We start from the raw sequence: 27,437 nt of genomic DNA on the forward strand, positions 1-27,437 counted from the left end.
TAACAGCTTACTAATAGCCACTTATTCACCTTTGTTCTCTTCCACCTAAAGATATATTTCTGCATGAAAAATCCGCAATACAGTGGTCATTCTTCCTCTGAAGTAGCTAATTTTGTTCCTCAGAAGTTTAAATTCAGTATCCAAACAGTTCAAGCTGTTCTTCAACCTAATGAAATACAAAATGGGTTCTATCCAATCATTTAATTGAGTTCTACAGTATCCAGTCATTTTGTTGAGTTCCTATTCAGTGAGTTCATTGAGTTATCAACAGACCTCAGGCTAATGTAATGATGGCAACCATATGCAATTTTGATGTGTTTTTATTTTCAGAACCCAACATTACAGGTGGATGTACAAACATTTATTACTTTACTACTTGTGTAATTAACTCTATATTGTTCTTTAAATTAAAGTAATGTGGTATTTACTTTTTTGTTTACCTGATGAACTTGAACGACTTCCCATGCTGCTCGCCTCTTTGCTGTCACAGTTGCCATTTTCCACTTGTTCCAATCGTCGGCGTACTAGAAAACATTCACACAGGTCGCTAAAAATTATGTTTCTCGGCTTGGTCCAAAATTACACAAATATTATGGTAAGTTGATAATTGCTCCGAATTATTTATTTATATTTAAACAATACACTTTTTTCACCTTAGCTGAAATCAGTAAAAAAAATAACAATGGCATTAAATTATCTCCGAAATCTGTTTGGCAAATGTCAAGTTGTAATTATACAAATCAATGTATGTTTTGCAGCCACTAATTTGTAGAAGTACACTTTATATTGTCAATCAGAATAATTCCTACGCACCTTGCTGAAGCTGTTTCGTGAGGTCTTTAATATTTGTTGCTTTCTTTCGTTTCTGTGTGGCAAGCTCATCTTTCAGCTCCTCCACTTGTAAATTCAGCCTACTCACTTCCTTTTGTTCACTGATCACCTCATTTTGCAGAGTTTTCACATCTTCTTGCCGTAGTTGCTGTTCTTTCTGCAATCTGTCCACCTATGTACAAACCAATGCACATAATGATTGATACTAAACTACCAACGGTTAATTTGTGCAATTTGTTAATATTACAGTACTGTGCAAAAGTCTTAGGCACATATATAGCTAGGGAGCCTAAGACATTTGCACAGTACTGTAGTAATTATATTTATTGCACTGTATTGCTGCCACAAAACAAAAAAAATTTCATGACATATGAGCGATGACATCTCTGATTCTGATATGGGTCTTTATTGTGATCTGAGAGTGGGTAAGGGGAAGGGAGAGGGGAATCATAATTGGAAAAAGGGGAAATGAGAGGGGAGAGAGCAGGAAGCACCAGAGAGCCAATCTGTAATGATCATTAAGCCAAATGTTTGGAATCAAATGACTTTGCCTAGCGACTCAGGGCTGTGTGTGTCTGCACCTGCACCACACCTGCCCCTGGCACTCCTTGTCATCAGTCCCACACCCTTGCCATTCCCAACATCCTTTGCTCCTGGCAGATTTACAAACTTGCTCTCTGCTCTACATAGACAAACACAGCAGTACTGTAAAAATGTCTTAGGCACCCTAGGTATATATACGTACCTAAGACTTTTGCACACCACCGTATACGAGTGAATAAGGCCAGGTTTCACAACATCAGCTTTTCTTTTAAAATGTTACTATTATAAATTAAGATTTTTCTTTTGAACCCAAATGCATCAAGCATGAATGAAAATCTCACATTAGTGAAAAAACAGAAGTAGGCTTATTTTATGTGTGGATTTCATTGTAGTAGTCATAGTAATTTTTGTCTTGAATAACTATCCATTAATTCTCCCAGGGAATTTTCAACTTGCTGTTATCTTACATTCACTTCAATAATATAATAAAACGTTGGGATTTTAGGTGCCATGAGGTAGATCTTTAAGCAAATTAAATTATAAGCAGACTCCCAACTGTTTTCTGGAAATACTTTGTATTCAAGTATAACTGTTCTAGGTCTTCGCTTCTTGCCTCTAATTCACAGAATGACACAATATGGGAGCAAGCCAGCTGGCCCATCGGGCCAGAAGATAGCCAATGAAATTCAATCACAGCTCCTTCAATAAACGAAAGACAGCAAAGGATTATGTAGATAAATGGATGACAGGTGGAAATCTGCCATGGTCTAACAGAATGGCAGAACAGACACCAGAGGATAAACAGCTTACCACAAGTGAAATAATCTGATTTTTTAAATCCAGCACCAGAAATGAAAACAAAATCTAGCTCCAATTCCCACAAGGACACCCTAGTATACATTTCCAAGCACTTCCTCAGCAATGTGCATTGATTTCAATTGTATAAAAGCTCAGAATATTCTTCCACAATAACTACCTTCATAATCACTTTGAATAAGCTAAGATCTACTTCATTATAAAATGTATTTCTTTCTGCTATTCTTGTGGAGAACAGAAATTATATTTTCCATAGTGGCACCATGGTAGCATAGTGGTTAGCGCGATGCTATTACAGCTTGGGACATCAGAGTTCAATTCTAGTGTTCTGTGTAAGTTTGCACATTCTTCCCATGAGCACATGGATTTCATCCAGGTGCTCTGGTTTCTTCCCAGTCTGTAGACATATTGGTTAGTAGTTAATTCATCACTGCAAATTGCCCTGTAATTAGGCTAGTGTTAAATAGGTAGGTTATTGGGCAATACAGCTCATTGGGTCAGACGAGTTTAATCTTCTGAAATTTCATATAGTAAAGTATATGAAATATTTGCTAGAAATGAATTTTTCATCAAGTCATTAATTTGTGATGGATCAAAAAATGAAGACCATATAGTTGCCTTGTGTATATTTTATATACAAAAGCAAAGATACAGAAAAAAAAATAGCATTACTCAGCAATACTCAAACGTTCTTAAATGTAGATAGCAACCAAAGATCAAGGAAAAATCTCTATGAACGTCAACAAATGAAGGCATTTTTTTTTTCAGTCTTACCAGCTCAACATTGGTCTGTCCTAGCTCTTCAAGCTGCCCACTCAGTTGCCGTTCACGAATGCTTAGTCTGTCAAGTTGTGTCTGTAGTGTATTGTTTTCAGACTGAAGTTGTGCATTTTTGCTTGTCAATTTTTCTGTGAATACAAGCAACTCAGATTCTTTTCTACGACTCCCTTCAATATCCTCTTGCAAATCTGTAATGAGCGAATTCAGGTTGTCAACCTCTTCCTTCAGTGACTGAATCTCTTGTTCATTTCTGAAATGTAATCGGAACAGATTATTATTCTGTACTGGTCTGCTCTTGTAGAAAATAACTTTAAAGTTGTAAACAATCTTGCCTACTGTACTTCAGAACACAACAAGCAAACATAATTATGATACAAGTAACAGCTAAACAGCTGATAGAACTCAGCAGGTCGAAAAGCACCCATGGAGGCAAAGGAATTGGGTTGTTTTGGGTTAAGAACCTACATCAGGACTCAAAATCAGAATCAGGTTTGTTATCATCAATGTTCCCTCTACTAATTTTTTACAGCTGCGCGGACCAACCATTGCTCTGAGCTGGAAATTTTTACCCAGCCTGTAAACTGAGTGACACATTAAATGTTAACATTACCATTATATAGAAGAAAATTCCAGCTGCACAGCAACAAAGGCTACATGCATGGGAACATTTCAGTTATTGCGTAGCCGCGCACCTGTGCTGTGCGAGGGAACAGAGGTCATCACTAACATATGCAATGAAAATTGTTACTTTGTGGTAGCAATATAGTGGAAGACATAAAATCTACAGTAGCTTATAAAATAAATAAATAGTGCAAAAGCCCAAAAATGAGGTAATGCTCATGGGTTCATGGACTGTTGAGAAATCTGATGACGGAGGGAAGAAGCTGTTATTAAAACGCTGAGTCTGAGTAGGTAAAGGAAAGATAGCAGGTATATAGAAGTGACAGGGAATAGGTTATGTTAAAGATACAAGATTACAGATGGAACCAGATTGCTGGGAGTTGGCGGGTGCAAGAAAACTGGGAACATAGGGATGATAGGCAGATCAAGCCAATTAGGGGAAGTAAAGGAGGGAGTGTTGAGATAGAAAGTGATAGGTAAAACAAAACATTAATGAGAAAAAAATGGACCCCATGAGGGGTGAAGAAAGGAAAGTTTAGCCAAGGGAAATGAAACCCAGGTAGATAGGTAAGTGGTGATGTGCAGATGGAACCAGATACAGAAGGTGATAAGCCTGGGAAATTGGCAGAGGGGCAGTGGTGGGGGTTATGGTAGACAATGTGAATGAAGGGAAAGAGATTACCCTTTGGTGAGAACAGGGAAAGGAACTCCGGGGAAGTGGATTATCTGAAACTGGAAAATTCAATAATGTAGGCTACCCAAGGCTACCATGTGAGATGCTGTTCTTCTAACTTGTAAATGGCCTCACCATAACAGTGGAGAAGCTGAAGCAGACAGGTCTATGTGTGGGAAGGGGAAGAGGTGCTGAAATCACGTGCAACCAGAAACTCAAGATGGCTGTTGCAATTGTGCATGCTCTCCAGGTTCTCAAACCAAAGTATTGACCATCCTTTGTCTCCACGGATACTCCTTGACAAACTTAAGTTCTTCCAGCAGTTCACCACCTTCTGCACCAGATTCCAGGATCCTCAATCTCTCATATCTCTTTTAATTTTATCTTAGACTTTTCTAAAATTAATTGCTACAAAATATTACATTAAACAAAAAACAAGTTATAAATTTTTTTTTAAATGACAGTGGCTCTATATTTTAAGTCCCCTTCTAACAAGCAGCACCTTAGCAATGGCAGTACAATAAATATCAGCATGAAAAGAATAGCTGCTCCAAATTAATGAGACACTTCTCAGTCCCTAAAAGTCGCTAGCAGTCATTTTGTCTTCCGTGAAAAAGAAAAAGAGAAAAGGACAAAAATAGGCAGAGAGAGGAGGAAATGCAAATTCTTGTCAGATATGAGTACAAGAATGGTTAATACAAAAGGAAATTATTGAAAAAGTATATATTTTATTGCAACAAAAGAAAAAGCTTGATCCTTACCCTTCAAGTTGTTCTTGCAACTGGTTTACCAACTTGACACGCTCATGCAAAGATTGGCATTCTGCTTTTTGTCGGTTGATTATTTCTTTATACTTTGACAGTTCATCTTCTGTCCTCAGTCGCTCATCTTCAAGACATTGCACCTACAGGAGGATGGGAAAGGCCAGAATAACAGCATTACCAGAATAAATCCACAAAACTACACCAATTTTTGTTGAATGATAATAATGAACAGCAGATGCTCGAGAGAACCTGAATCCAACCAAAGAGAAAAATATGCTCTCCAGCAGATTCCCTATGGCTTCTGCAGTTAATTCAGAAAAACATATTTTCAAAAGCATTTATTTCTTGATTTCCTCTTTTAAACTTAGTAATTGGCTTTTAGAATTACTACTGATGTACATAAACAGACGTAAAATAGAACAGAAGGTAAAAGACATAGGTGAGGCTACATTTGAAATATCATGTTTAGTTTTGGTCACTGTTAAGCTGGGCAAGAGTGCAGACAGGATTCACAAGGATGTTGCCAGGACTCAAGGAACTGAGTTATAAGGAGAAGTTTGGCAGGCTAGGACTATTTTCCCAGTCAATATAAGAAACAGAAGGGTGATCTTATTGAAGTGTATAAAATTATGAGGGGGTTTAGATAAGGTGAATGCATTCAGCCTTTTTCCCAGGGTTGAATTATCAAGGGCACCAGTTTAAGATGAAATTAGAGAGATGCAACAGGAATCTGAGAGGTAACTCTTTCACCCAGACAGTGTATAGAATGAGTTTAAAGGAAGTGGTTGAAGCAGTTACATTAAAGCAGGTACATTAGCATTCTAAAGGCAAAATGACACAACCATGGCTAACAAGAGAAGTCAAAGCCAATATAAAAACCAAAGAGAGGGCATATAATAGAGCAAAAATTAGTGGGAAGCTTTTAAAAACCAATTTTAAAAAGTAATTAAGAAGGTAAAGATGGAATTTGAAAGTAAACTAGCCAATAATATTAAAGAGAATACCAAAAGTTTCTTCAGATACATAAGGTATAAAAGAGGAGTAAGTGTGCATATTGGACCGCTGTAAAACAATGCTCCTTTTGATGTCGTGTACTTGGATTTTCAGAAGACCTCTGACAAGGTGCCACACATGAGGCTGCTCAACGAGCTACGAACCTATGGTGTTACAGGAAAGATTTTAGTATGGTTAAACCAGTGGCTGATTGGCAGAAGGCGAAGAGTGGAATAAAGGGAGCCTTTTCTAGCTGGCTGGTGGTGACGAGAGGCGTTCCACAGGGGTCTGCTTTGGGACCAATTCTTTTTAAGTTATATGTCAATGATTTGGATGATGGAATTGATGGTTTTTTTTGCAAAGTTTGCAGATGATATGAAGTAAGTGGGGGGACAGGTAGTTTTGAGGAAGTAGAGAGGCTTCTGAAGGACTTAGACAGATTAGAAGAATGTGCAAAGAAATAGCAGATGGAATACAGTGTTGGGAAGTGTATAACTATATAACAATTACAGCATGGAAACAGGCCATCTTGGCCCTTCTAGTCCGTGCCAAATGCATACTCTCACCTAGTCCCACCAACCTGCACTCAGCCCATAACCCTCCATTCCTTTTCTGTCCATATACCTATCCAATTTTAATTTAAATGACAATATCAAACCTGCCTCTACCACTTCTACTGGAAGCTCGTTCCACACAGCTACCATTCTCTGAGTAATGAAGTTCCCCCTCATGTTACCCCTAAACTTTTGCCCCCTCTCAACTCATGTCCTCTTGTTTGAATCTCCCCTACTCTCAATGGAAAAAGCCTATCCACGTCAACTCTATCTATCCCCCTCATAATTTTAAATACCTCTATCGTCCCCCCTCAACCTTCTACGCTCCAAAGAATAAAGACCTAACTTGTTCAACCTTTCCCTATAACTTAGGTGCTGAAACCCAGGTAACATTCTAGTAAATCTTCTCTGTACTCTCTCTATTTTGTTGACATCTTTCCTATAATTCGGTGACCAGAACTGTACACAATACTCCAAATTTGGCCTCACCAATGCCTTGTACAATTTCAACATTACATCCCAACTCCTATACGCAATGCTCTGATTTATAAAGGCCAGCATACCAAAAGCTTTCTTCACAACCCTATCCACATGAGATTCCACCTTCAGGGAACCATTATTCCTAAATCACTCTGTTCTACTGCATTCTTCAATGCCCTACCATTTACCATGTATGTCCTATTTGGATTATTCCTACCAAAATGTAGCACCTCACACTTATCAGCATTAAACTCTATCTGCCATCATTCAGCCCACTCTTCTAACTGGCCTAAATCTCTCTGCAAACTTTGAAAACCTACTTCATTATCCACAACGCCACCTACCTTAGTATCTTCTGCATACTTACTAATCCAATTTACCACCCCATCATTCAGATCATTAAAGTATATGACAAACAACATTGGACCCAGTACAGATCCCTGAGGCACACCACTAGTTACCGGCCTCCAACCTGACAAACAGTTATCCACCACTACTCTCTGGCATCTCCCACCTAGCCACTGTTGAATCCATTTTACTACTTCGATATTAATACCTAATGATTGGACCTTCCTAACTAACCTTCTGTGCTGAACCTTGTCAAAGGCCTTACTGAAGTCCATATAGCCAACATCCACTGCTTTACCCTCGTCAACTTTCTAAGGAACCTCTTCAAAAAATTCAATAAGATTTGTCAAACATGACCTTCCACGCACAAATCCATGTTGACTGTTCCTAATCAGACCCTGTCTATCCAGATAATTATATATACCATCTCTAAGAATACTTCCCATTAATTTACCCACCACTGACGTGAAACTTACAGGCCTATAATTGCTAGGTTTACTCTTAGAACCCTTTTTAAACAATGGAACAACATGAGCAACACGCCAATCCTCCGGCACCATCCCCGTTTCTAATGACAGTTGAAATATTTCTGTATATGTTTATGCACTTTGGTAAAAGAAATGAAAGGGCTGACTAATTTTCTAAACAGAGAGAAAATACAAAAAACCGAGGTGCAAAGGAACTTGGGAATCCTTATGTAGGATTCTCTAAAGGTTAATTTGCAGGTTATTTCTGTTGTGAGGAAGGCAAATGTAATTTTACCATTCATTTCAAGAGGACTAGAATATAAAAGGAAGGATGTAATGTTGAGACAATAAACCAATGGAGAGGCCTCATTTGGAGTATTTGTGAGCAGGTTTGGGCCCTCTATCTTAGAAAGGATGTGCTGAAACTGGAGAAGGTTCAAAGGAGGTTCACAAAAATGATTCAAGGATTGAATGGCTTGTCATATGAAGAGCGTTTGAGGGCTCTGGGCAGGTATTCACTAGAATTCAAAAGAACGAGGGGGTGACCTCATAGAAACATATCAAATGGTGAATGGCCTTGATAAGAGTGGAGTGGAGAGGATGTTTCCTATGGTTGGAGAGTCTAAGACCAGAGGATGCAGTCTCAGAATAGAGAGGCGTCCTTTTAGAACAGAGATAAGGAGGTATTTCTTTAGCTTGAGAGTGGTGAATCTATGGAGGCCCTGGAGGCAACTGTGGAGGCCAAACCTATATGTATATTTAATGTAGAGGTTGATAGTTTCTTGATTGTTCAGGGCATGAAGGGATACGGAGAGAAGACAGGAGATTGGGACTGAGAAGAAAATTAGATCAGCCATGATGAAATGGCAGAACAGTCATGATAGACAAATGGCCTAATTCTACTTCTATATCTTATGGTCTAATTAACAACATTTAATAGACATTTCAAGGGATATGGGTCAAACATGGGCAAATGGGATTAGTTTAGATGGGAGTGCTAGTGACACGGACCATCTAGTCCAGAGGGCCTGTTTCTGAGCAGTATAACTATGACTCTGGAAAGAAGGTGTGCTGCAAAATAATATTTTTTATTCAAGTACTTTGTTGTAAAAAGGACAGCTGACTAAAATAGGCAATAAAGTTTTAAGAGTTATTTTAGAAATCCTTCATGAACTTAACAAATGGCAATTGCAAAGTAAAAAAAAAGTATTCACCTTTGTTCTCAAAGTATGCAACTCATCCATCCCTTCCTTAAAAGTTTTCTTCAGATCATCAAGTTCTTTTATTTGAGCAAGGTGGATCTGAGGATTTTTTGGTGAAAAAATACACAATATTTATTTCCAAGGCATATAAATGCAGTGGATTCCCATTAATTGGGACAACATCAGGAACAGTATATTTTGGTCCAATTAAGTGGCTGCCACAATTAGCTGAAGTTTCATGGAAATAGTTAAAAACATAAAAAAAGGCAAACTACTGTTTAACTGATTAACAAATTATGTATTTAAATGAAATACAGAATGAATCAGAATAATAGCAGTACAGCATTATACAACTATAGCCCCTAACAGTGTACGCAGCCATGTTCTTTTGATTGACTATAGATGAACAAAATCAGTGGACACCTAGTGCAGATAATAGACTGCCTTCATACAATGCTTACATAATATTCAAGATGATTGTTGATACCTTCAAATTTTTCATAGTTCCTAACTTGAGGAAATAGTTTACTCTAAGCATGGTGTAGTGTTTAACAGCTGCACAAGTGCACACAACTGATGCTAGTTAGAAACTTTGGCAACAGTCTCCTGCCCCAATTAAGTGCCATAGTGTCCCAAATAAACAAAGGGAATCCTGGTTATTTTCTCAATTAGTTTTTGCTCCTTAAGAGTTGTCCCAAATTAACCAATGGCCCAATTAAATGTTATATCCACTGTATTTCTGAAGAAATCTATAATCTCAGTTCTGCTTTATTCTCATAAGAAAATAAATTACTCAGGCTGTAAGACTTTATTGTAAAACTCTAATAATCATCATTTGACTTTGGAAATCTGGAGCGAAAAAAACAAACGGCATGAGTTACTCATTAACAAAAGAAATTCTGTAGATGCTGGAAATCTAAAGCAACACATACAAAATGCTGGAGAAACTCAGCAAGACAGGCAGCATCCTTGGAAATGAACAAACAGTTGATGTTTTGGGCTGCGACTCCTCCTCAGGACTGCAGCATCTGTAGTGATGGGGGAGGGGTGGGGGGTGGTGAGGATGAAGGAATTATTATTGTCTTGAGACAAGGTGCTACATCAGGACTCAGGAGAAGAGGAAAACTTCTTCAAAGTTAGCTTGCTTTGAAGAGACTTCAAAAATCTTCACGGTCCAGCATCTTGTTTATTTATGTGTCTGGAATGTGAGCAAGATGCCCAGAGTGAGAGACTGGTATGCAGCCATAGCCAGAGGTCTGGACTATGGGCTGGGTGTATGATTGGAGATCAGATTAGGATCTGGAACATTAAAGTCTCAATGGCGGCAGGATTATTTAAGTTTTATTGTACAACCTTCTTGACTCATCACTGAATTCACACCTTCAAGAACTCAGTTCTTCTGTGCTCTGCTTCACTTATTACTTCCAAGCATTTTCTGTGCTAATTTCAGATTTCCAGCATCTGCAGTATTTTAACTGTAGATCCTTCCTCCCAACATTAATTACAAACTTAACAGCTCAGGTTTCTTAGCTGTAGTGCTTAGAAGTTATCAACATTTGAGGTTTAAAGTCCCTCCTAACATCAATTAGTTTTGTTTCTGTGTGGAGAATTCTCTATATCGAATTCTGGCTCTAGAAAATATGAACATTTTAAAATCAATTCTATCAAAGTTACTTAGGTTACTTTCTGCATTAACATTCCACTCTCACTTGCATTTTGTGCACTTATATGACATCTTGTAATCTCTTTCTTCTAAATCCTCTAAATATTTTGGTGCAGGCACAGCTCACCTCCATTTCATCAGATTTTTCCTGCAAACGTTTTTCCAGTTCTCCTTTGGTCTCTCGAAGTTTGGCATCTAACTCATTGGACTTAATTTCTTCAGATTCCTTTCAATACAGACAAGATACAGTCAAGTTAAGAAAGCAACACGATGTATTGAGGCCACAAGAAACAAAGTTCATCTGGTCAAAGGATAGCTGAATACAATTTTAATTTTTTTGTAAGTCTGTAATAGTAGAAACATGAATACATTTTGTCCAGACTATAGTTTGGCTACAGGCCAGTTATTACATTTTGAATCTAAAACATTCCTCACATTAGGATTGGTCAATCATTCAGCTACAGGGCAATGCTACCAAAATATTATACTTTTAATTAACACACACAAAATGCTGGTGGAACGCAGCAGGCCAGGCAGCACCTATAGGGAGAAGCGCTGTCGATGTTTCAGGCCGAGACCCTTAGTTTCAGTTAGTCCTGACGTAGGGTCTCGGCCTGAAATGTCGACAGGGCTTCTCCCTATAGATGGTGCCTGGCCTGCTGCGTTCCACCAGCATTTTGTGCATGTTGCTTGAATTTCCAGCATCTGCAGATTTCCTCGTGTTTGACTAAATTAATTTATTTTATTTATTTAGTGATACATTGCGGAGCAGACCCTTCAGGTCACACTGCCCCAGCAACCTCTGACAAACCCAATTAATTCTAACCTAATCACAGGACAATTTACAATGACCAATTAATCCACCCAGTATGATTTGGACCATAGGAGGAAACCAGAGCACTCCATGAGGAGAACATAGACTTTTTACAGAATGGTGCTGGAATTGAACTCCAAACTCCGAATCGCTAACCACTACACTATCATGGTGCACACGGATTTCATAAATAGGAAGGAGTGCACTTTGAGTAAGCTATTATATTGAACTTTTAAAACCACAATCCATGTTTCATGCTTTCCTATTCTAGTACATAATGGTCCTAAAATATTTTTAGCTGCAATGAAAAATACAAGTGATTCAATTTACACATTTAATTCATAAATTTAACAGAAAGATTACTGTTAATCATTTGTAAGAGCCATTAAGTACTTACATTCTTCACACAATCCTGAAACGCCCTGCAGTATGGTGCATTGAAATTTATAGCCTGTAAAATACTCCCCACACCTGGCTGTCACGTACTGATTTCAACCAAAGATCAGCACCCATGCTCTGTGCACCACTATAAAATAATGCTCTGATGCAACAACCAATAAGCCCATGTATGATTTCTGAAGTTACCAAACTGCTAACAACGGGCCCACAGCTGAAATAGTTACTGGCATCCCTTTGCATTGCTGATAAACTACACTTGTGGACCAATTTCTAGATCTGATTTACAGTGGTCATTTATTACATAATTACTGATATGTTTACTTTCTACGAGGAAACTATTGATATTGAGGTTTTGGAAAATGTAAAGATTATTTTAATGGAGGAAAGAGAAAATGAGAATCTAGTTTAAAATACAAAAAGCAAGTTCTTTTAGCAGCAAACTCAAACCAACCTGATAGGTTTTGATCATGTCTTGACAGTTTCTCCGAATTTGTTCTGTCTCTTCTTTAGCCTGAGTTAACCTGACCGTTGTTTCCTTCAGTTTTTCTCGTGTTTCCTATCAAGATAGTAAATAAGGTACTGAAATTTAAAATCAATGTTTTGTTGAATGATCAGTAAAGTTATTTCAAGTCTACCTCTGCAGAATAAAGACAGAATATAATTACAGGCCTTATCAAAGAATCCTGCCAGCACTGAAGGAATTGAGAGTAATCGTCCATTTATCAGGGTAATGTAATTTTTTCCCATTCCCAGGCTACTTCTCAAAGTTCTGAAGTTAAGGTTAATTATCATTCAACCATACATAAACACCCATGAATACAGCCAAATGAAACAGTGTTACTCTGGGGCCAAGGTGCAACAAACAGTCATACACAGCACAAGGCACATGTTATACAGCAGTAAACATACAATCACACAGAAAATGTACATAGCACAAGTTCCTAATTGATGGTGCATGGGTGTTGTCAGCAAGAGCAAGCCAGAAGTTTTCTTTTCATTCAAGTACCTATCCAGTTTCTTACTGAAATGTACAATTAAATCTGTTCCCATGTTCCAATGTGGGAGTCTATCCTTGGACATAAATATTTGCTGTGCATAAAGGATTTCTTCATGCTTCCTTTACTTTGTCTCAACTCCATGTCAGGGAATAGTATAACAAAGAAATAGGCCTTTTCAGCTCATGTTTTCCTTATCAACCACAATGTACACTAACCCCAGTTGTCTGAATTAAGCCAGTATTCCTCTGTGCCTTTCCTGTCTAAGGATCTGTCAAAATGCTTATAGAACGTAACTGTACCTGTCTTTTATAGGATAACCACCATCTTCCATGTGAAAAACTTACTTCTCTGATTTCCTTTAAATTTCACCCTTCTCACCCTAAGCCCATGTCCTCTAGTTCTATATTCCCCTACCTCAGGAGAACTCTCTGACTATCTATGCCCTGCATAATTTTGTAAACATCTAAGGTCATCTCTAAGTGAAAATAGACACAGTCTATCCAATGCTGGTGGAACGCAGCAAGCCAAGCAGCATCTATAGGAAGAAGTACAGTCGACGATTCGGGCCAAGACCCTTCGTTAGTCCTGACGAAGGGTCTCGGCCCAAAATGTCAACTGTACTTCTTCCTATAGATGCTGCCTGGCCTGCTAAGTTCCACAAGCAATTTGTGTGTATTACTTGAATTTCCAGCATCTGCAGATTTCTTCGTGTTTACAGTCTATCCAATCTCTCCTTATAACTACCGTACTAGTTTGACTTACAGGCAATAGCCTGGTGAATCTCTTCTGCATCTTCTCTATTGCTACCACATCCATCCTGTAGTGTGGGAACCAGAATGGTACACATATTCCAAATGTTGATTAACTAATGTTCTATATAGCTGCAACATGACTGCCCAACCCCTACACTTAATCTCTCAGTTTAAGGCAGCAAACATACCAAATGCCTTTCTCACTACTCTATGCACCTGTGTAACCATTTTCAGTGAGCTATAGGCTTGCACCCCAGAGTCCCCCTGTACATTAGTTACAGGTAAGACATATAGTGTAAGTAGCAGAGACATTAAGAGTGCTTACTTTCCAAAGTGCATTATCTCACGTTTTCCTTGATTAAATTCTGTCTGTTACCACTCCACCCAACCTTCCCACTGATCACTGACCTATTGTATCTACTGATGACTTTCTTCGCTGCCTATGAATCCACTAATTTTTATACAATCTGCAACCTTACTAACCAGACCATCCAAGGCAACTACATTTATCATAAGTCTTCCCATAAGACGCAGTGCACTCAGTTATAGTGGATTCTACGGGTTCAGACAAAGGTGCTATTGTTCTTTTTAAATGTATTTTTAATATGATTGCAAGACCCTGCTGAACATTAAGAACTTAAAGTACTGCAGGTCTTCCCCATCAGCAAGCTGCTTGTTGGCAGAAGGAGCTGGACTTGATGCACGAAGGCGGTGTGAAGTCTGAACAGCAAGTGATTATCTTAGTCGCTTTTCTTATGATTGCATGACCCTGTTGAACATTGCTAATGTGGAATGCTGCAATTCACTGATTTATTGGTGGATGGTAGGGGAGCTGTGTCCCATCAGACGTAGCGAGGACTAAGCGTTAAGCCGTGGTGTTGCCTGTTTACAGCTGTCCAGGACAGGACAGAGACGTTGGAGTGCTCTGCAGTGTACAAGCTGGAGCAGGTGTTGCTCCCCCGCCCCTCCAGTGTCTGCTAGGCAGAAGACAAGGTGTATTGTGTTCAACTGCAGACTTCTGCAACATTCATAGACTCAGGGTCTTGGACTAAATTGTTTTTTTGGGGGGGCTGAATTTTACTGTTATCTTATATGTGATATGCCTTATGCTGTGTATGACTGTTAGTACTGTGTTTAGCACCTTGGCCCTGGAGTAACACTGTTTTGTTTGGCTGCATTCATGGGTATTCATTTATGGTTGAATGACAGTTAAACTTGAACTGAACTATCAAAGATTCCAATGCTGATCCCCGAGATACACAACTTATTACAGATCCAGTCAAAAAGCATCCTTAAACCCTTTCTACATTATCTTCCTGGACCCACGTGATGTATGCCTCACTGGCCTGTGGCTTTCAGGCTTATCGCTACTTCCATTTCTGAAAAAGGGGTTAACATTAGCTATCCTCCAGACTTCTGGCACCTCACCAGTGGCTAATGAAAATGCATAACTCTGTCAGAATTCCAACAATCTCCTCCCATTTGCTTAGCATCCTGGGATACAGCACAGAAACAGGCCTTTCGACACATAGTATGTGCTGAACCATTAATCTACCTGGTCCCATTGACCTGCACCCAGGCCATAGACCTCCAGATGCTTCCCATCCATGTAACTATCCGAACTTCTCTTAAATGTTGAAGTCAATTCCACATCCACCACTTATGCTGGTATCTCGTTCCACACTCTCACCTCCAAGTGAAGTTCCCTTTCATGTTCCCATTAAACATTTCACCTTTCACCCTGAACCTATGACCTATAATTCTAGTCTCACACAACCCCAATGGAAAAAGCCTTCTTGCATTTACGCTATCTATACCCCTCATAATTTTGTATACCTCCATCAAATCTCCCCTCAATCTTCTACATTCTAGGCAATAAAACCCTAACCTATTCAATCTTTCCCTATAACTCAGGTCCTCATGTCCTAGGGATATATCCATTATTATGTGCCTCAATATTTCTAACAGTTCCTCCTTCCTGATACAGACATGCTCCAGAATATCAGCTTAGTCTCTTTCAACTCTCCAGCCTCTCTATTCTTTTCCCTGCTGAATACCCTTGAGACATTTGGGAACTGATTAAAATACCCTGCTCCACACACAGATCACATCCTTGGTCCTTGAGGGGGCCTACTCCTTCCTTAGAAATCCTCTTCTTTATAACATACTGTAGGTCTTTAATCTTTCTTACCAAAATCATTTCATGGCAGGTTTTGCGCTCCTAATTTCTTAAGCTCTCTCCTACATATCCCCTATAAACCTTAAAGGACAAATTTAAGAGCCATTTCTGAAACCTTGTAAGGGGGTTTCTTCTTTTTTTTTGTTACTGCGCGCGTTAATCAAAATGGCTTCTTTGTTTTGTTAAAAGTAGGAATGCTTCTTTGTTATGATAAGTGCTTTCTCTCGCAGCTTGTTTGGGTTAAAGTTACTGATAACGAAAATTATATTCATTTATTAACCAATTGGGATAGATGTTATTCTCTCTTCTGGGTCTGTAAGCTGTTGTTGGCGGGCTTTTGGGGAGTCGGCGCGAGGGGGAGAGAGAGAGGACGCGATGCTTTAAGCTGGTGATGGAACGGACCCCAAGCGGGGGTCCGAGGCCAGGGTTTTCAGCGAGAAGAGGAGACAAAGACAGACGTGCCGGGGGTGCTTGGTTGATCACTTTGGGTGGTCCTGAGCTATGAGTCGAGGAGGTCTGAGGGGATCGAATGGTTGTGCACGGTGGTTTGGACTTTGTTAAGTTTTGGCGTCTTTTCTTTTCGTTCATATATAGTATATCGTTATTAGTTACTTAGTTCTAATAAGATCTATAAAGTGAAATCATTTTATCGCATATGGTGTACTGTCTGTTATTTGGCATGTAGAAGACATCACACAGCATCCACACAAGCTGATTATCCAGTTTGGCGGGGCCGAAGGCTGCTCCCCCTAGATGGAAGCAAGCTGAGCGAGCCTGAGGCGTGCCAGGGGGCTACACCTGATATACAGTATGCTTATGATTCCTTCTTTTCCCTCATCTAACCTTCACTATCCCATGTTAACCAAGCCTCTCTGCACCTATCCTTACATGGACATGTTGAATTTGAACTCTTCAAAGTGCATTTATTATCGAATTATGTATATACAACCTTGAGATTCGTTTTATTGCAGATAGCTACAAAACAAAGAAACACCATAGAACCTGCTTATCATCATGCTTCCAAATGCTTCCCATTTCTCAGATGTTCTTCTCCCCTGCTGCAGCTACTCTCAATCAATTTCCACCAGCTGCTGCCTCAAACAACTGAAATCTACATTCCCCTAGTTTTGAGCCCCAAATTGAGAACAAATTTTATCTTTTTTTTCATGACTGCCATGAAACGTACCAAACTATGGTTACTGTTCCCAAAGGATTTCTGCAGATACTTTTATTCCTCGTCCATCCTTGTTCTGTAAAGTTTAGTACAGCCCCCACACCCACATACCCCCTAACCTCACTCAGTAAGACTCTCCAACCTGCTTCAAAAATTATTTTGGAACTATTTTACAAGCTCTTATGTTCTTTGGCTCTCAACTCTTTTCGACAAGGGGAATATTTTTCGCTCTTTACTTTGATTTACTGCATTTTGTGATGTTGAGCACTGCTGTAATATTTTTGCTCAAACTTCCCTGTCTCTTCTCCCACACCTTCTGAATATATCAAAACACATCACTCCAGAAATGGACATGAGATTTTAGTTTTGGCTGGATTAGTATTTTATAAATACTACACTCAATTTAATTTCTTCTACACTTTGTCTTTATTCAGTCCAGGTCCCATCTGCTCTCTTTCAAACTACTTTCTTAATATGTCTAATGACCTTCAAAGATGTAGATCTCTGACTCCAAGTGCATTCTGCTCCTAAGGAATGGGTTATATACATTATCCTCATTCTAGTTTTATCTCTACATACATTTCATCACAAATTTTCATCAGCTGTATGATGTCCACTTCACCTTTTGAAGTCTACAGCTATTTATTAGAGCCCTGAAATATACATCTAAGAATTTCATTGTCACTCGTTGGCTCATTTTGCTTAAAGCTTAAAATGACAACCTGTGTTAAAAACCACCAGTTATTCCAGTGATAATCTAGAGGGGAAAAATAATAAATATTTTTGTGTACTATAAGATCTTTAAAGCCATGTTCCTGCCCCATTAATACAACTTTCCAACAGTGTATAGAACTCCATCAAAAAAAATTACTCTGCTGTCTCCACAGCTTCGCTCAGTTCTCCACATTGATCAAGTCAAATCTTCAGAGTAGGCCATAGGGCATTTGAACTGCTCTGCCTGCCATTCAATAAAATTATGGTTGATCCTATGACTTGTCTAATTCACAACTGTAAGACAAATAACTACAGCTTGGCAGTCAACACCATTATAAAACCATAAAACATAGGAGCAGAATTAAGCTATTTGGCCTATCAAGTTGCTCCACCATTTCATCATGGTTGATTTATTATCCCTCTCAAGCTCATTCTTCTACCTTCTCATGTTTAATTTACCCAATGACTTGGCTGACCTCCTCTGGCCAAACAAATTCCTCCTCCACTCTGATCTAAATGGACAACCTTCTATTCTGAGTCTATGGCCTCTGATCTTAGAATCCCCTGCTGGCCACATCCCCTATCTAGGCCTTTCAATGAGATTGCCCCTCATTCTTACAAACTCCAGTGAGCACAGGCCCAAAGCTATCAAATGTTAACCATTTCATTCCAGGAATCATTCTTGTGAATGTCCTCTGGACCCTCTCCAATGCCAGAACAGCTTTTTTTTTATAAGGAGCCAAAACCTGCTCACAATACTAAAATGTACAGTCCAATCAATACCTTATAAAGCCTTGTTCTTATATTCTAGCCTCTTGAATTGAATGCTAACATTGCATTTGCCTTATCACCAACTCAACCTGCAAGTTAATCTTAATGGAATCCTGAATGAGGACCCTCAAGACCCTTTGCATCTCTGAAAATTTCTCCCTTAACTCTAAGCATAGCTCTAATCAGTTTAGAAAATAGTCTATGCCTTTATTGTCTACTAAAATGCATGACCATACACTTCTCTACACTGTATTCCATCTGCCACTTCTTTGCCAATTCTCCTTATTTGTCTGTCCTTTTTCAGACTGCTGCTTTCTTAGCAATATCTGCCCCTCCACCTATCATCGTTTGTCTTCAAACATAGCCACATAGCCAACAATTCCATCATCCAAATCATTGAAATATAATGTGAAAAGAAGCAAGCTCAACATCGGCACTTACTGATCACCACTAGTCAACAGAAAAGGCCCATTTTATTCCCACTCTTTGCCTTCTGCCAGTAAGCCAATCTTCTATACATGTGTGTAACTTTAATAGCATGGGCTCTTATCTTGTTTCGCAGCTTCATGTGCGGCACCTTGTCAAAGGCCTTCTGAAAATCCAAGTAAACAACATCTACTAACTCCGCTTTGTCTAACCTACCTGTCATTTTCTCAAAGAATTCCAACAGATTTGTCAGGCAAGATTTCCCCTTAAGGAAACCATGCTGACTCTGGCCTATTTTATCACATGGCTCCAAGTACCCCAAAACCTCATCCTTAATAATGGACTCCAACATCTTCCCAAACACTGAAGTCAAGCTAGCAGCCTTATAATTTCATTTCTTCTACCCCCCTCCCTTCTTAAAGAGTAGTGATGTTTGCAGTTTTCCAGTCCTCCAGAACCATTCCAGAATCTAGTGATTCTTGAAAGATCACTAGTAATGCCTCAACAATCTCTTCAACTAGCTCTGAATTATTCCCTCAGTACTAACAAGAAGCTTCAAAACATGGACCCATGAGCCTCCCTCTGCAACCAAATCCTTGCTTCCTTATTGGGAGATCACAATCATTGCGGATTGTTGATAATATATGTTCCTTGCTGACAATCCTTAAGGATGCGGGATTAGCCCACTGCTCTACTCTCTCTACACTCATGACTGTGTGGCCAGCACAAACACCATCTATAAATTCTCAGATGAAACCACTGTTGTTGGTAGACTGTCAGATGGCGATAAGGAGGCAGACAGGAGTGAGATAGATCACCTGGTTGAATAGAGTTGCAATAAGAATCGCACACTCAGTGTCAGCAAGACCAAATGAATTACTTTGGACTTCAGGCAGGGGAAGGCAGCAGAATATGCACCTGGCCTTATTGAGGGGTTAGCAGTGACCAACTTCAAGTTCCGGGCATCAACATTTCAAAAGATTTATCCTGGGTCTAACACATTGATGCAATCATGAAGGACACAATGCAGCTCTACTTAATTAGGAGTTTGAGCAGATTTGGTCTATTACCAAAGATTCCTGCAGATTTCTATAGATGCATGGTAAAGAGCAATTGGACTGGTTGAATCACAACCTGGTATGGATCACGAGAGGGCACTGAGGGTTATATGCTCAGCTAGCTCCATCACAAGCACAACCCTGGACATCTGCAAGATGCAGTGCCTTAAGAAGCATTTATCATTAAGGATCCTCACCAGGACATAATCTCTTCTCATTGCTAGCATTAGAAATGAGGTACAGGAACTTGAAGACCCATAGTTAATGATCTAGGAACAGCTTCATTCCCCCAGCCATAAGATTTCTGAATGGCTCATAAAGTGTTGAACACTCCCTCATTATTTCTTTCTGTTTGCATTATCTACTTACTTCAGTAACTTAGAAATTGCTATGCCTTTGCACTGTATTGCTGCCACAAATCAATAAATTTCATGTCACATATCATAATTAATCCAATACTGATCCTCATACCTTCCAACTTCCTTATGTCCAAAACTTTATCAATCTCACTTTGAGTATGTTCAATAACTGACCTAACACAAACAATTCTTTAGGGCAGAAAATGTTAAAGATTTTATTTTTCCCTAATTTCATTTCTAAAGGGCTAAATCTCTTGTATAGAGGAAAAAAAACCTTACTTCCCAGTTCTCCAGCTACAAGCAGCAGCTTGCGGCCTGACAATAAACCTCTCAGATCATTATCTGTCATTCATGTAAAAGATCTGAGATCATTTACGTACATATCAACATTAGAATGTATGGCTCAAATTTGCTTAATTCTCTTCCAGTTGTCTCCATGAGCAATGTCGCAAATTCATACTGTCTTCTGGGGGAAATAATCTTGGTTTCATTTTAAATGGAGTCTCCCCAGTTTTAATGCACAATCTCGTTTTGGATTTGTCACTAAAAGAAACTGTCCCACTAAATTAAAGCACTTGATCCTTTTTGTCAAGCCCTCCAAATCATCTATCAGCCTCAAAAAAACACAAGATAAACTTGTACAAAATGCTCCATTGATGATATTTCCACAATCATCATGTTGAATTTGCCCTTAACCACATTACTGTACCCTCTTCCCTTGTTAACCAACTTACATTTGCTCCCATAACCTGGATTCAGGTGATAAAACACCCATTGATTTTCAATATAATCCCTAAATTAATTAACCTTACTCATACAATCTGATTTTTTTTTCTTTTCAAATTCCCTAAAACTCACCATTTGGCCTTTTATTTTCAACATCTTAATAGCTATAATAATTATTTAATTATTTGCATTAACATTTCAACTGGTGGCTCTGAAATGCTTTTTTATAATGAACAATATATTCTGAAAGTAATCTATATAAATAAAAGCTGCTGATGATAATATGATGCCCTGGATAACGCAGGAGATTCACAGTCTGCTGAGGGTTAGATCCACGGCATTCTATCTAATCCTACAAGAAGTCCCGGTACAACCTATGGGAGGTCAACGCGAGAGTGAAAAAAAAATTCTATGTGAAACTAGAGAGGCACAATCAGGTGCACAAAAGCTGTGGTAGGGTTTGAATGCCGTAACTTTATACCAGACAAAACCTAAAAATGTAAGGGGTATATGAAGCACCACCAAACCTAATACTGTATGCTGCTAGGTTTCTCCTGGTAGGAAGCACAGAACCATTTATACACATTTTGAATGAGAAAATAACATAGCCTCAATATAAGTTCCCATTGCATTCAATGACATTACAGGTTGGCCACCAATTTTCTTGAAACTGATGGTTTGGCACCTCTTTTAATTTGGATGAAATTACAAGACACAGTTTACTGGATGGCCACCAGATGGCACTGGTACAAAACTCATTTTTACAAAAGCATGCTATTTTTATTATTTAATTGCACTTTGTGTTGGTAGTCCCAATATTTTGTGCTTATTCTTGCTTATCTTATGTAAATTTAACCCTTGCAATGGCTTCCAAGATGTGCAGGTACTATGGTGGTGTCAAATGTAAACATCAGTCCATATCAATCCAAGATAAGGTCGAAATGTTGAGAAAACTGGACCAAGCTGTTTCTGCGCATAAGCTGTGTGACTTATATGGCAATGGTTTGTCAATTCTGAATGATATGAAGAAATAAAGAGAAAAAAATTACAATTCTATGCGAACAGTGATTCGCTAAGGCAAATGAGCATTAGAAAAAACTATGAAAGTTGTTAAGAGCACTAAGCATAATCAAGTGATGATTGAATGGTTTCACCAGTGTTGGAGTGATGGAGCTGACTTGTTGGGCAGTATGATGAACCAAACTAAGTTGTTCCATAAAGAACTTAAATTAGAACCTGTGAACATTACAACACATGACTATAGTGAAGAATGGCTTCAAATGTTCAAAGAATTTCCATGCATAAAGTGTGTGGAGAAAAACGGTCTGCAAACCATGAAGGAGCTACCGAGTACACGTTCCAATTTGCGAAACTCAGAGCTGACGAAACCTCAATCCTGAGCAGATGAAACTGCACTACACTGGCGATGCACACCTAGGCAAACATTAGCAACAGAAGACGAAGAAGACCCCACGGGATTCAAACAATCCAAGGACAGTTACCATTTTAGGGTGCTCCAGCACAGCAGGTACTCACAGATGTAAACCACCGGTGACTGGATAAAGCAAATACCCTAGGGTCTTGAAAGGGGTTAAAATTCCCCCGGCAACATATCGCACAAATAAAAATGGCTGGATTACCACCGACATTATGTTCGAATGGTTTGAAAAATATTTTGTGCCGGAAGCCAGAGCATATTACAAATCTGTAGGGCTACATGAAGATTGCAAAATTCTTATTTTTGGATAACTGTTCAGATCACCCCAAAGTTGAACACCTGTATAAGAATAAAGTTTTACAGTGTATTTACCGCCAAACTGTACATTGCCTATCCAAACCCAAGATCAATACTGCGTTCTCTAAAGGTCAAGTATCGCTCACTTCATGAAATGTCTGTTGGATGAGGTGAATTAAAGAATTTAACATGAAGGACATGCATTGGTTCATTGCTTGAGGGTGGGAAAAGGTAGAACCTTCAACACTAAAGAATGGCAAATGTAAGTTGTGAACTGTCTTGATGTTTGATAATGTGTCTGAAGAAAAGCTTGACAATAATTTTACAAGATTTTGTGTACCAAAGGAGAAAGTAGTTGTTCATGATTTGCTTGCATAAGCAAAAAGTGTTACAGGACCTGCTTTCAAAGATGTAGCAAGTAGTGTTAAAGAAGAAAATCTACATGAGTGGATGATTGTCGACAAAACACCTGTTGTGTGTCACCTTACGGACTCTGAAATTACAAACAGTGTTCTGAGTGCTGATTAAAAACACTGCAAGTGATGATGGCAGTGATGATGAAACAGATGAAACTGAAAGATTTATTATTGACAAGTTAATTGAGTTGTTGGGTGATTTAATCAAAGAGTTAGAGATATGTCCCTTTATGATGGATCAAGAGCCAATAAATTTTTATTTGATGCAAGAAAAATTAGAGAGAGATCAGTACACATGAAGCAACTTTGCCTGGATGAAATGTTAAAAAGGATAACTGAGAAACAACATTCTTTGTAACCACAGTAATTTTTATTTAATTATGATGTTTTTAAGCATCTACAATCCATTTTTGCCATTACTATTGCACGACTTCTTTTAATCTGGCAAAAACATTAATCAGACAAGGCTCAGGAACCAATAGTGCTAGAAAATCGGTGGTCAATCTGTAAGATGTTTTGTCTTAGAGACTGAAGTCCAAATATCCTTCAAGAGGAACCCAGCAAGATAGGAGGCCTCGAAAGTGTACCTTGTTGGGTACTGAAAGCATGTACCAATCAAATAGCTGGAGTGTGCAAGGACATCTTTAACCTCTCACTGCTGCAGTCTGAGGTTCTCACCTGGTTCAAAAGCAGCAGTCATTCTGACGCCCAGGAAGGGCAAGGTGAGATGCCTCAATGACTATCACCCAGTAGCACTCACACTGAGGGACTGGTCATGACTAGGCTTAAGTCCTGCCTGAGCAAGAACCTGGACCCACTGCAGTTCATCTACCATCACAACTGGTCTACAGCACATTCAATCTCACAGGCTCTCTATTCTGCTTTGGAGCACACAGACAACCACAGTACATCCAAAAAGCTATTGTTTATCGATTAAACTTCTTGTTCAACACCACCATTCTGTCAGTACTAATAACAGGCCTCAAAACCTTGGTGTCTCAAAGTTCAAAAGGTTTAAAGGTTCATTTATTAACAAAGCATAAATCCATATACAACTCTGAAATTTGTCTTCTCCAGACAGCCACAAGGCAAAAACATGAAAATCATTTAGAGAGAAACATCAAACCCATCCCCCCCACACAAAAAAGAACAGCATCCTGATCATCAACCCAAAATCCCCCCTGGCCCCACACAAAACGGAACAGGAGCATCGACCCCCCCCCCCCCCAAAACAACCCTATCCTCATCCAAAATAAACTAACAGTACATCAACCCCCAAACACCCTCCCTTTGCACACAGAAACAGAAACGAAACAGGTGATAAAAAACACAGAATATAAAAGCCATAAGACTGAAAATGTCCACAGTCCATAAACACACTATTCCAATGCATAAACACAGGAGCACGACACCATCCTATGATTATCACCAACATTCACCAAAAGAGAGGGAAGAGAGGCCAATCCAGCTACCACATTGAGCCACACAGTGATAGGCAGCTCACAGTTTCCTTCTCTGGCAGCAATCAAAAAGAAGGCAGTCTGTGCTGAACTCTTGCTCATCTTCCACATTCACCTCAATGTCTCAATATTCCTTGACACTTTAATCGGCAATTAATGGAGTCGGAAATCAGTCCGTGTCCTCATCTCAAAGTATCTTTGCATCAAGGCCGTCCAAATATGTGCTAGCTTCCTTTACTTTACTTTTATTGTCACCAAACAATTGATACTAGAGCATAAATCATCACAGCGATATTTGATTCTGCGCTTCGCACTCCCTGAAGTACAAATCAAAGTAAATATAATAAAAATTTAAATTATAAATCATAATTTGAAAATAGAAAAGGGAAAGTAAGGTAGTGCAAGTCAGGTCCGGATATTGGAATCTTCTTGGAGACAGCAAAGTGGTGGATTACTCAAACCATCTTCAAACTGTAAATTACAGGTTCTAACAGTCCCAGAAAAACAATTAAGGTGGAAAATCGGCGTAAAAGAAGTAAAAAGATGTTTTCATCAGCTATCTGGAAGATAACAACCGAGGGAGCATTGTACGCTGGTGTCATCTTGACCGGAAGCTGTTCTTTCTGTACCTTTCTCTACAACTGTTTTCTTGACTTTGTGTTCAGAAGACGACAGTCAGTGTTGATTGGAAATAACATCTCCACCTCTCTGACAACCAACACAAGTGCACCTCATGGATGTGTGTTTAACCCACTGCTCTACTCTTTCTACAATCATGACTGTGTGGTAGGCACAGCTCAGACACCATCTATAAATTCACTCACATGGTGATGAGGAGGCGTACAAGACTGAGACAGATCTGCTTGTTGAGAGGTGCCACAACTGCAACCTTGTACTTGATGTCAGTAAGACCAAGGAACTGATTATGGACTTCAGAAAAGGGAAATCAGGAGAACATACACCAGTCCTCATAAAGATAAGCAGTCAAAAAAAAAGACTGTGCAGCTTCAAGTTCCTGGGTGTCAACATCTCAGAAATCCATCCTGGACCCAAAGAATTGATGCAATTAAGAAGGCAGCACAGAGGAGGCTATATTTCATTAGGAGCTTGAGATTACCTATGCCACCAAAGATTTCTACAGATGTACCTTGGAGAGTACTTCTGTATCACATTACTATCTGCATCACTGTCTGGTATGGAGGTACCAGTGCAGAGAATCAGAAGAGGCTGCCAAGGGTCATAGCTCCATCATGGACACAGCACTTTCCACCATTAAGAACATCTTCAAGATGTGCTGCCTCATGAAGGTGTGATCTTCACCATCCAGGACTTGCTCTCTTCTTTTTACTATCATCAGAGAGGAGGTACAGGAGATTGAAGATCCACAGTCAATGACTCAGGAATAGTTTCTTCCCCTTTGCCATTAGATTTCTGAACAATTCATGAACCCATGAACACTTCTTTATTGTTCCTTTTTTTGTACTATTTAGTTTCTGTAATTTGTAGATTGTTATGTCTTTGTACTATGTTGCCGCCACAAAAGAAGAAATTTCATAATCACATGCCGAGATCGTAAACCCGATTCTGAGAAATTTGTCCCTAATTTAGGTGATCAGCAAAATATCTTTGTGGATTTAATATACAATCCAGATGGAATATGCATAATTTGACATGGATAGTTCCAATAAACTTACACAAACTCTATTATGCATTATTAATAAAAGAAGATAGCACACTCAATTTTCCATGCAAGTATAATTTGATTTTCAATTTATATAATTAGCCTATCAGTTTCTCATGTATGCAAAGCCATGACTTAAATTTTAGTAAATATTACTTTAATAAGAATGGAAGAGTAAAGTACAACCGGTAAATAAAAAGGTAACACAATATGTTTTAAGGGTCAGGAATCAACTCTACAGACACCATTAAATAATAATTGTTATGGATTAACATTAAGAAATACAGTTTAACATTTTCCTTTCAAAATATAACCAAACTCAACTCCAACTGTTAGCAAATACAAACATTTAAAACATGTTGAAAGTAAAATGCATACTCCATTATTATCATGAAATTATTCCCTTTTACTTTACCATATGATATTATTCCTGATCTCATTTGCAAAACATGTAATCAATCACTCAACAAGCAAAACAATTCTGTAATGAAGCAGTCATTTGTACTTGGTGCCCAAATCCTATAGTGCCATCTGGTGGTGATACAAAATATAGTCAGGTTAGAATAATGAATGAGAAAAGCAGCAATGCAGAAACGCAAATTATTCAGTCAGATTTATCAAGAAACTAAAACAGAACGAGGGGGATAAAAAGGGCCCAATATATTTGACAGTTCCTTTCCAGTCCTGTTAAGGGTCTTGGACCAAAACGATAACAGCTAATTTCTCTCTATAGATGCTGCCTGACCTGCTTAGTTCCTCCAGCATTAAGTGTGTGTTGCTCAAGAATTCCTGGTGTGAATTTGAAAATTTATCTATTCTTAAAATGTAATACTTTTATGCAAACGTATTCAATATTCACACTAAAAGTCTTTTTTCTTTCTTAAGAGCTGAAGTGCTTTAAACAGTGAATCCTAAGAATGCAGAATTTGATTTTTCTAAAATCCTAAATTTTCAAATCCTTAATGCAAAACTCTATCCCAGTAAGATGTGCAATCTCCAAAATCCAGGTTTCCTCTAATTCCAGTTCAAATCCTTACATT

General features: G+C 38.8%; 1 protein-coding gene across 7 annotated transcripts in view; it reads right to left on the reverse strand.

The window, feature by feature from the left end:
* Positions 1-27,437, reverse strand: part of ccdc186 (coiled-coil domain-containing protein 186) — a 124,007-nt gene that overhangs the window by 41,790 nt on the left and 54,780 nt on the right. For 4 of the 7 annotated variants that reach the window (XM_073027798.1, XM_073027796.1, XM_073027801.1 and 1 more), the window contains exons 7-13: positions 12,400-12,504; positions 10,863-10,961; positions 9,085-9,171; positions 5,026-5,168; positions 2,965-3,220; positions 814-1,003; positions 429-524 (exon numbers count right to left, since the gene is read on the reverse strand). In XM_073027798.1, coding sequence (XP_072883899.1) covers positions 429-524; positions 814-1,003; positions 2,965-3,220; positions 5,026-5,168; positions 9,085-9,171; positions 10,863-10,961; positions 12,400-12,504 — 976 coding nt within the window. The remainder of the gene's footprint in view (positions 1-428; positions 525-813; positions 1,004-2,964; positions 3,221-5,025; positions 5,169-9,084; positions 9,172-10,862; positions 10,962-12,399; positions 12,505-27,437) is intronic. The other 3 variants (XM_073027800.1, XM_073027797.1, XM_073027803.1) reach the window with 1 other exon arrangement.

The sequence above is a fragment of the Hemitrygon akajei genome, chromosome 23 (genome assembly GCF_048418815.1).
Source record: "Hemitrygon akajei chromosome 23, sHemAka1.3, whole genome shotgun sequence".
NCBI lineage: Eukaryota > Metazoa > Chordata > Chondrichthyes > Myliobatiformes > Dasyatidae > Hemitrygon > Hemitrygon akajei.